This window comes from Morone saxatilis, unplaced genomic scaffold (assembly GCF_004916995.1).
Source record: "Morone saxatilis isolate NCDOM2014 unplaced genomic scaffold, NCSU_SB_2.0 Contig19, whole genome shotgun sequence".
NCBI classification, from domain to species: domain Eukaryota; kingdom Metazoa; phylum Chordata; class Actinopteri; family Moronidae; genus Morone; species Morone saxatilis.
The window spans coordinates 25224800-25236393 of NW_023339751.1; the positions used below are offsets into that span (position 1 = coordinate 25224800).

The 11594-nt window shown below is 41.0% G+C and overlaps 1 protein-coding gene across 1 annotated transcript; it reads right to left on the bottom strand.

Annotated features, from left to right (window-relative positions):
- Positions 1–3789: 3789 nt before the first annotated feature.
- Positions 3790–10851, bottom strand: ctu2 (cytosolic thiouridylase subunit 2 homolog (S. pombe); the record flags this gene model as incomplete). The annotated part of the gene is given in 14 exon segments (XM_035664035.1): positions 3790–4655; positions 5115–5173; positions 5360–5426; positions 6041–6143; positions 6501–6599; positions 7250–7347; positions 7512–7603; positions 7724–7855; positions 8241–8376; positions 9062–9303; positions 9446–9555; positions 9662–9722; positions 10540–10599; positions 10773–10851. Coding segments are annotated over 14 exon segments (1399 nt in total), but the record flags the coding sequence as incomplete, so codon positions are not given.
- Between the last annotated feature and the right edge of the window lie 743 nt (positions 10852–11594).

Here is an 11594-nt window from a genome sequence, read left to right on the forward strand (position 1 = left end):
TGCAAGCAAGGAGCCCATGCGAGGTACCAGTGGGGCCAGCACCTCGAGGAGCCAGAGAATCTCCAAGCCTCAGGCCGTGCACAGTGCGTGGTGTGGGCCAAGACTTCGAAGTTGAGCTCCAGGGCCTTCGGTATGCCATCAGCGCTAAAAATGTGAGGACTCCTGGGCCCATTGGTGTTTAAAAAATGTGCACTCACCACGAGGGCCCTACAGACCCCTCTGTGCTTACAGTGTAGGGCTTACTAGCAGAGGTCCATAGCACTTACAGTGTAAGGCCCCTTGGCGTTTGAAGCGTGGTCTGACCACTAAGGGCCCAGAGATTTTTATGGTGGGGGTGGGGGGCTCCAAAAGACATGAACCCAGGGGCCTCACAGGACCATGATTCGGCCATGCCAGGTGCAATGGGGAAATAAGGGTTATGAAGCCATCACATGTGATTGCTGCACTACATTGCTTGTTTTCTTACTCACAATGTTTCGGTGACATTTTAATTTGTTTGGCCATTAATATATTCCTCTCTAAAACTCATATTTATTTTGCCTCTATTGTTGTACAGTTTGTATAATAGAGTTTATTTCTATGGCCCTTTCAAAGCCCATGTTACAGTGTGCTTTACATAGAGTAGGCGAGAAGAATGGAAGTATTTTTGGATTGTTGATGATGTCCTTTATCGTCTTGGTGGAGCCTCCTGCCATGGTCCTGCTTGACTGCCATTGCTAATATCACTGATATTATTGTCGTTATTATTATTAGTTATTATTAAGTATTATTATTGCTACAGTTACTGTTGTCGCTGCTCGCTGTCCCCCATCGTTGCTGCTGTCATCGTCATCGTCTTTTTCAATGATCGCTCATCGATCACTACTATTAATGTAGTTTTGCTACTGTACACTCTGGTCTGCGTCTCCTCTCTCTTCCTCTCCTCATCTCTCTCCTCTCTCTCTCTCCTCACCCCCACTGGTCAGAGGCAGATGACCCACCCACCTAAGAGCACGAAGGTCTGCTCCTATGTGGTCTTCTCCTGTTAAAAGGGCAGATTTTTCCCAGTTGCCCCCAGTTACCAAAGGGTCCCCCTTGCTCAATTGTGTACTGTTGCTCTCTGTTAAAAACTCGTCATAAGGAGTTCAGGGGTCTAGACCCCTGCCCTCTATTTGAAGTCCCTGAGATAACTTCGTTGTTAATGAAATCTTTTCCACTCCAACATCAAATTAATTTGCCTAAAATTTATTGAGGTTAGAACATAGCGATTTAAAACGGAGGTAATACATTTAAACTGTTTAAGACAATCGGTTTCCTAAATAATTTGAGTTAAACTAACTCATCAGGTTTTACAGTGTAGTTATCTGTCTGACAGGTAGCTGTCCAAAGGAGGAGTGTTCCAAATGACTTAAAGGCAAGTATCCTGGAGCCAGGCCTGGCATACAACAACAGGGACAGGACGGCAGAGGATTCAGTTTCACAGCACGTGATCTACTGTGGCCCCCCCACCCAGGACCCATTGGGAGAGCTTTCACTAGTACGTGGTTACCCGGCTTATGATGACTGTACTATGAACTATTAATTAATGGCTATACATTGGTAGATTAACATGAATCATTAGTTCCAACTTACAAACAATTTCTAAAGCATGCCTTTATTGCTATAACACTCTTACAACATGTTATTATAAAACACTGCACATGGCTTCATCCTCAGAATGGATTATTGTCGATAAATCAGCCACATGGGACCTTTTTATCTTTCCCCTATGTTTGGAGGGTGTTTAGTCTTCTCTAATTACCTCTACCCACTTCCACTGTCTTCACTCTCACAGCACCCTTTGAAACAAAACGCAGCATGTGTTTACGATCGCACAAAAGTGGAGGAAGAGATGGAAAATACTGAATTACTCATAAATTTAAATGTGAGTAAAGAATATTACAGGAGCTTAAAGTGTTGACACACTGGCAGACAGACAACCACATTTATACTGTCAATGGCTTAAACATATTTCATTGTTTTATATAGAACTACTATTTCTGACATATCAATATCAGAAAATAAACCTAATTAAAGCTGCAGTAGGCAACTTTTATAAAAATAAATATAAAAATGCTGTTGTTCTATTGTCAGGATATAGTGAAGGTTTCAGCAAATATGATAAAAAATTATGTTTTTAAAAATGACCTGCTGTAGCTTTAAGGCCTGGCCCAACCTAATTTTTCAGTCACACTGTGGCAGTGCTGTCCTGCCAAACTGCCATAAGCCCTGGTATTAATATCACCAGAGAATCCTTTGTAATGGCTTTTGTGACCTCTGACCTGGTGTCTAGAGCCACCATCCCAGTTTGCAAAGCTGTAAGAGATCAAAATAGTTTGGAGATGTTCATCCAATAGCAATAACATGAAGATTTTTGCTTTTATTGTGAATTTCATCTGTTTTATTTTAGTATGTTTCAACACTTGTCTCATTATGTTTATTCAGTTTTTCACACTGAGGTTAATCTTTAATTCATTTCATGCTCGTGCATCTTCTCTCTGACAGCTCACAGACATCCACACTGCTGTAAATTTGACTGTTGAAATATTAGTATCACAATATATATATTTTTTTATGATATGTATCAATTCTTAAACATGATTTTTGTTTTTCACAGATCTGTCTCATGTACCACTGTCAGGATATAGTGAAAGTTTTTTTGATAAAAGTCAAAACTTGTATAGTGCAGCTTTTATTCAATATCAAATTCAGCTCAAGTTAGTGAGTCTGAGCTTGAGTGCACCATATTGCGGGAAAATAATAATTCCACAAAATACGTATGTGGATAATGAATGAGTGAGACACTGTGATTGCAGATGATGTGCACACACATCTGTGCTGACCTGACAGAACCCCTAAAAACCTTTGCAGAAGACTATGAAGACTGTTTGATATACAGGGTAAGTTGCACGTCCCTGTGGTTCATACCCAGCATGCTCTAGCAGGTGTCTGAACCATGTGAAATATCTTACAGAATAACCCAGCTTCAAGCTACAGCTGCCTCGGCCGTCCCAGTGATGAGTTCTTCACACTGAGACAAAGAGAGACTCTTCTCCTCACCTTGAGAGAGCACATAAAGCGGTCCAAACAGGCTGCTGTCTGAGAGATTTATATAGCTGCAGCTATTTACTTGGACATTATTTTCTTTTCTTTTTTTCAAACTCCTCATGTGGGAGTAAGACCCTGCAGGCTACACTGCTGCAGCAATGACTCAAATGTCTGATGCTACTGATACCACTGCACATACCACATAACAGCAACATTTTCTGGATTGCTCAACGTTTTATTTTTGTTGTTTTGTTGTTAAATGGTTTGGGGTGGTCACCTTCCTAAGCCTTATATTTTACAAAAATGCTTTTGCAGAATTGCTACATTTAGCTCAATATTCTATCAGTTTGTAACAGAAATACATCATGAGCACTGGACATTGTAAAGTGTGCACTGACAGGTGAAGTGAATAACACTGATTATCTGGTTATCATGGCTCCTGTCAGTGGGTGGGATATATTAGGCAGCAAGTGAACATTTTGTCCTCAAAGTTGATGCGTTAGAAGCAGGAAAAATGGCCAGCGTGAGGATTTTTTTAAATTAAAAGTGATAACTGGAGACAGACATGAAAGGGGGGCAGAGAGAGGGGATGACACGCAGCAAAAGGCTGCAGGTCGGATTTGAACCCTGGGCCACCGCAGTAAGGACTCAGCCTCAGTACATGGGTCACCAGCTCTACCCACTGAGCTGTTTAAAAATAAATAAACAGTAACTCAGCCAGTGACTAAAGGAATAATTTTTATTGAGCTTTAAGTGAAGAGAACAGCCAGCAGAAGTTCCATGGTGGACCAGAGTCAGTCAATGAAGAAATGAGTTAGTTAAACAGGTTTTAAACTATATTTATTATGTAGAGTGAAAAACTGGGACAGTGGTTGTTTAGTCTGGGACAGCTGAAAGTAGTCGGGGGCCAGTGGGTATCAGAAGGTCTTTCATGGCTGATTGAAGCCGATGTGTGAGTGCTCTTCATACGTCAGCTCTGTCCCCATTATTTCCCACTTATATTATAATTTAGCTGTCCCAATGATTATCATGCATCCCCACGTCTACCTCATCATTTCACCTGCAGTATGCAGGAGGGGCACACATTCTCCCCACACAATATTCTTTTCTGAATACCAGTTTATGTGTGGGTAAAGACGTACACATGGTTTTTGTGCATACACATCATTGTTGAAAGCAGCTTTAAATAAAGTTTATTATAACAGTAATAACAAGTACAAAGCTCAAACTGATCTGTGATCTGCTTCACTAGTTCTGTTTCTCTGGAAACGCCAGCAAGGGCAGGGATGTTAAAGGTCACTGTTTACCAGCTTTGATGACAGATAATGAATGGATGAGGACAACTTTACATATAAAAATAAAATACTTTAATCTGTTCTGTTTGCAGGAGGTGTAACGGCATATAGATAATGTAAGGCTGGTTTGGTAAAACTTCCCTCAATACATTTGTTAAGCATTTACATTTAAAAGTCCTTGTGGTGTATTTTTTTCCAGAGTGGACTGCTGGAGCTGCTTCAGCCTCCTTTCTCTAGACACCTTCATCACCACCATCCAGCAGGAACTCACTGATCTCCTCTCTCATCTGAGACCTACAGAACACAACACACCTCAGGTAAAAATATGACTGCTCAACATTTACATATTGTGTATATACCTAGGGCTGGGCATCGTTGAACATTTTTTGATACTGGTTCCTGGACGACACCCTTTTCCCAATTTTCTAATTAATTTTAACATTATACATTAAAAAAAGAAAAGAAAAGAAAGAGCGCCAGTGGAAGCTCAAACAATGGAAATCTATGTGGAAACAGGATGGAAATATGACATTTGTGTTTCATGTATTAATGTGAGGAAGGTTCCATCGGCTCTGTGTCCAGGGATCATGTACATATTACAGAGTCATGGGAGCAACGAGAAGACTGTTGGAGCCAAAACAGCTCATCAGTCAGAACTTATTGGTTTCTGTCTCCCATTAAGAGCATTGACTCTTTTTTGGCCAAAAACACCTCAAGAGAGCGTTATTTAAATGAGCCAGATATTCTCCTCACCTTCTCTGCCTCCTCTGAGCCTCGGACAGGATGTACAGCGGGAGCAGTTCCACTGAAGACTACAACAAAAGGGAGTAAAACAGCAGCAGAGAAACACCTACATGTTCTTATTTTATTACTTTGAAAAACATGGGACAAACTCAATTTTAAGGTCACGATTTTTTAGATTTTGGATTAAAATTAAACAGACACAAAGTTTAGGCTGTATTTGGAGATGGTTCCTGCTCACTGGGGTTTTTACTCACCATGTCTTTGATGGTCAGCTGACAGCTGTAACACAGCAGGCTCTTCAGATGGGTTGTCTCTGGTACCCTGTAATATAGCAACACGTTCACCAACATTCTATCCAACAACGGTCCAGAATAAACAGCAGGGGTTCCCCTACCATTATGATATTATAATAATATAAAGATTAAAAGTTCATCTCTTTTGGAAAGGGTTTACTTGCATTATTGTGCTTATTATATCAGTGGCATAACATGCTAATAATATTGTTTATCGCAATTCTTTCTGGGACAATATATCATCTAACAGAAGTAGTTATTGTGACAGGCCGACTGATACGAGCATGTACAGCCTCACAGAGCAGCTAGCATACTGTAGCTGTAGGCTGTTAAACCTCTATCCGAATCATCTAAATCAGTATATCAGCCCATCCATGGAGAGAGTGAAGAGGGGGCAGAGGTCCAGACCACTAAATAACTCCATAATAACATGGAGAGGGGAGTCCTGTACTGCAGGGAAATTGTATAAAGAAAGACAGAGCGATGGCCATTATTTGACTCGTTGAAAAGGCGGCCAAGATTCCGTCCCATTTACAGTAATGTGTCCACAATCTGCTTGTTGACGTCACTGTGCAAAGTGTAACTGATGACATCAGATTAATCACTGCCCAAATTAAGAGAAATAAATGACTGAAGACTTACTTGGCAGAAGAACAGCAGCCTCCACCATTTGCTGCTCTCCCACAATCCTCTCCTCCTCCAGAGGAACAGCACTGTGCAGCAGTTGGTTCTGGCTCCACTGGAGCTTTAATGGTAACAGGGAACAGCTTGTGTTAATGCCTCAGAACTGAGGGCAGAAACTCAGTTGCGGACTACTGTCTGGTGTACATTGTATGTCCCCTCTGCAGGATTCCAGAGGCCCGAACACACAGAGAATGCTGAGGCACATCATGTGACCTCTGCTGGAGAATGGTTCTGCCACTACAAAATATCAACTTACATTTCATGACAAGCCAAGCCTCATTAAAAGCTAATCTGGTGATTATATTTGCTCTCATTTCTGAACTCTATTCCTGATTTAATGAACAAACTCATCACAGCTAGTGGTTACCACAGAGAGACAGTAGAGGGCATGAACAGAGGTGAAATGTGTTCATTGTACCTGGGTTTTGTCTCGGGATCTCAGTACTGGTAGCTCGTGGAGATTTAGTCTGGGAGAGCTGCTCTGAGATCAGTGTGGCCTTGAAGGCTGAAGCATCCTCTGGATAAGAAAAGACAGACGGGAAGAGAGAAGGAAGTAAAGCATCTGTTGCAGCCAGGCCAGACGTCTTCACTGCACACGGCGTCCACTACCCACTTCACAGAGATTTGATTAATTTTTAATTGTTCATTTTAAATTTGAATTAATATTATAATTACAATAATAAATGTTTGAAGGTGAAGAAATCTGATGTGTTCCTCTGTCCTATGCATTCACATTGGGACTAGTATTACGAAGATCTGAGAGCTGTGAACACTGGAAAACGAGTGCTGCACAATTAATTGAAATATTATCTATATTGCAATATGACCATGTGCATTTTGTGATAAAGGCAAAATGTGACAATCAGTATTATAATGAAGTACTGTAGTGCTGCAGAGGTGCCCTGGTCAATAACCTATTCTCCAGTTTTAAGAAGTTTAGTGTAGACACCAAATGTCACATCATCATGATTTTTGTAATTTTATTTTTTTTGTTAAAATTCAATTTGTGAATGCAAGAATTATTATTCCCACTAATTGTGAAGCAATATCTTTCAAAATAACTACAATATGATGTGTTTGCCCTATCATTCAACCCGAGAAAAAACTATTTCTAAGATTAAACAAAAGTTGTTTGAACTTGTTGTAGCCGCTCCATACAGCGCTCACCTGCAGCAGTATCCAGGGCACACATGCAGAGCAGACACCTGCCACAGTGGCCAGCTGTTGAAGAGCTCTTACATGCTGTCTGCAGCTTCTCACTGGTCCTACAGAACACACAGGGCAGCTTTTCAATGAGCATATTGTGGACTGACCCACTGTAGTACATATACTCTACTCAAAGATGTCCACCATCGATTGTCAAACCCGTCACACTGAGTACTTTCTACAGAATAAATGCTTATCTACAGGTTTGTAATTCCCTACTGACCTGTAGATGGTGCTAACAGTAGAGGGGAAGTCCGCCTGCAGTTTAGTGACAAAGCTCTCAGTCAGACGCTGGATACTAGCTTTGTCTGTTGTCTATGGGACAGACACAGACGCACAGACAGACAGACGCACAGTCAACAGTCTGGGGATGTACATGTTTCAGTTTACAGGCCTGCTGTTACTGTCAGATCTACTGCTGCTGGTTGATCTCACCTTAGTTTCCAGGCTTGGGATGAAAACAGAGGGCACGTTGAACATGTGGTTGTAGTAGGCTATTTCTTTAGCCGAGTAGTCCCTCATTGGTCTCACCAATATTATGTCACCATACCTGGAGTCTGAGAAACCCTGTTAAAACACACACACACACACACACACAAATAAAATATGAACCTGATGTGCTAAAAAGGCTAGTTTAAGCTAAGACTGAGTGCAGCATGTAAAGGCAGGGGAGAGGAGAGCGAGGGGGAGAAACACTTTTTTAAGTTTGGCCCATCTGCTAACATGGAGGCAGCAGGCTTTATACTGCGGTCAGCCACCAGGGGGCGATTGAAATGTTTTGGCTTCATGATGATAATCATCGCTGTCATGTGAAATCAGACTCGTGCTACTCTGCTGCTGCTGTACGCACTTTGAGTTTACAACTGTACAATCTGTGGATTTGTAGGTGTTAGAGTAAATGCAGTGCTGCTCTCAGTGTATATCATCTATACACATACCCACACATACGCACCGTGTCCTGAGCCAGCTGTGCTCCTCTGCCCAGAGATATACTGGTGAGCAGTTTGACAGCCAGTCTGGTGCAGTTGTCCCCCAGCATCACTTTACTGTAGCCTTCAGAACGAGCTGTGTGCACCAGCACATGCTGCCTTTGAGGGGAACACAGTGGGGTCAGGATCAGTGCCAACTCTCCACAAATAAGCACAGCAGCTTCAAAAACAAGCCCAATATTAACATAGCCTGTTACAGCCTCAGTGTAAACAGGTTTAATAAATGAGCCGGCAACAAACAGAAAACAAAAACAGGATTTATTTATATTAGCTTTGTTGGTTACTCTTGTATTTTAGGGTGATGCTGACAACTTGGAAAACAAACAAATTTACACAGTCAGTATCTGATTGTTGGATTACTCACAAAGGGTAATGTAATCTGATTACATTTAGTAACAACATATGAGCATTGCCAAAATTCATAAGAATGGTGCTGCTCTCTAAAAATCAAACTAAAAACCGATTTGATCTGGCTCATAACTTCACATTTTCCTAACCATAGTTTTTGAAAGCCCAAAATGGTTTGAGAGTGAGCTGATGTAAAAATACAGACTGTACTTGATTTTGTGTTTTAATCAACATCATAATCTTCCTTGGTGAAGACAATGCCAAATTGATTCTACATTTCTTTGCTGCACGCTTTCCACTTAGCATTGACCCTGTGGTTCCATTTCAGGAAGGAGCTAATCATACTTCCATGGGAAAACCCCAGAGAGTGGTGGATTATCCCAGACAACAAATAAGCACCATTAAGACAGATGTCAATAAGACTGATGTGTCTGACCTTAGTGTGTTTAGCAGGTCCTCTCTGGCCGTCAGTGTCTTAGCAGAGCCAATCAGCTGCTGCAGTGACTGTGTGTGGGACTCCTGGACGTCAGGAAGTGATGTTTCCTCCACTTCCCTCTGTGTCAAACAGTTGCTGCTGTCCCTCTGGATGAAATGGTCCACAGCGGCTTTGTAGGCGCTGGCTGGCCGCTCTGCAGGCGATCGGGCCATCACCACAACTGAACTGGGAAGGTCCAGAACCTGAGGGGAGGTTGGGGACACATTCAGTATCAAATTTGATCTGCCAGTATGACTCTTATTCAGACATGAGACTGCCATGTAAAACGGTTGTCAAATATAGGTAAGGTGCATTGAAAGGGGCTCCTCCTGCGTTCACACTGACCTGTTCCAGAGGCACGATGTGGAAGGGGAAACCAGTTGCTTTGAACACAGCCTGCAGCTCATCTGCCGTCTTCCGTCTCTCCTCCACAGACTGACCTACAGCGCTACCCTCTGGGAACACAAACACAAAAAATCTGTGTCAGATGTGTTGGCTGGACTCATTTCACAAGTTTAAGAATTCCTCCAGACATACATGAAAATGATTACGCTTATTTACCATCAATGTAGACAATGCCAGGTAAGAATCTCAACTTCTTGTGAGCGTTCTGACTTAAACCCTGAGAGGAAGAAAGTGTTTCCACTTATTAATATTATAACAAAAATAAGGAAACAGTTATATTGCATCTACAGGTTTATACAGCATCTTGATAGATTAGAAATCCAGTTTTGCAGTCTCTGTAGTTTCTCTTACACATTTTACAGCCCGTTCTCAATCCCAGGCTGTCAAATAAAGATGCAAGCAGTGTTCAGTTAGTTGCAGTCTTAACTGCTGGATGCTAATAAATTCTACACACTGCTCCTTTAAATTTATTTCTCATGTCTAAAGATCAAATCTTAATATTCAAGAATCTACCCAGCCTTTGTTTAAAACTGATTTAATCTCTGCATAGTGGAGCCTAAAGGCTGAAAAGTTCCTTACAACCCAAAATATGAAAGTGAGGTCCAACACTGATGTTGGGTGATGTGGTCGTTTGTCACAAAAGTGTTAGATGTGATTGAGCTCAGCACTGTTATGTTGAAACAGGAAAGGGATGCTCGGCTCAAACAAAGTGGATCTGGGGAATGAATAGAGTTAACGTGATTCTGGCAATGGAGGGGAATTCACTAATATGTGGCACACTTTTTATATAACATACATTTTAATCTTTGGGCTTGAGTTGCAAGTCTTTTTTGATTTTGCTCAGTCAAGTTTAAATCAAATCACGACTTAAGTCCATACCTCTGGCTCTCAGTCAGTATTGGCATGGACATGATTTTCAACAGGAAGCATGTGCAGTAAAAGTATGCAGCACCAGAGCCAACAATTACTACAATTACTATGCACTCTGTTAAAAGAAGCTTTTATTGCGACTACATTAAAACAAACAGGTAAACCTCTTGGACTTGACTGAGCATTGAGCAGGAAGAAGGACCTCCAGATACCGCCAGCAGCACCTACAAGCAGATAATACACGATAAGCATCACATCTTTTTAGTTCATGCAGATTATTCTGTTTGTATAACACATTCAGAAAATAAATAGCTGTAAAGTGATGTAAAGTTGTAATGCAGTGTCAGGAGAGTACTGTTGTTATTAGAGAATTATTTGTACAAATAACACAGCTTACCTTCTCTCCAGGGAAAATTATCCTGTTTTTGCCCAGCATGGCTCTGAATTTATGAATGAAGTACTCCTTGAAACAGCCCCTAAGACACACACACACACACGTACACGTAAGCAAAGTCAGTAAAACACAATGATTGTCTTGTAAAACTATGTAACACATTCTCTTCTAGCTACATCTCCAGCTCCCACAACACAGCTGAGAAACTCATCTTACATTCTAACAAGACCTTTAAGTTCAACATGATGCTCCCACACACCCTTTCACACTGCCATTACTATATACCCTATTTACCCAGGTGTAGAATCGCAGGATGGATTTCCATTCAGACAATGATTCATGGTTATTAAGAACTATTTATTTGTATTAATGAAGAAAAATCAGGTTTGCTATGATTTTTTAAGAAAGTGGGATTGATTTATAATTTCTTTTTTGCGTGTGGCTCAATGTCTGTTGAAACTGATGACAATTTAATGAGATGAGTTGTTTTGTGTGTTGTGTTTATGTGGGTACGTTTATAAGTGTTTATCACTGTGTGTGTGGTGGACCCGAGGAAGAATAGCCAATGCTTATACTGGTGCTAATGGGGATCCTAATAAACAAACAAACAAACAAACAACATCAAAGACAGGACAGGTTCAATACATGGACTAGTCACAAATAAAAGGTACAATTAGACTAGAAATTCTCAAATAGTGCTGTAATAGCTCCACCCAGGCTTATATTAGACACAGGCTATTATTCCAAATGACAAATGATTCTTATTTCTAATTTCCCCTCTTTTATAATGATAATATATTAATATATTTATATATCTATCTATAT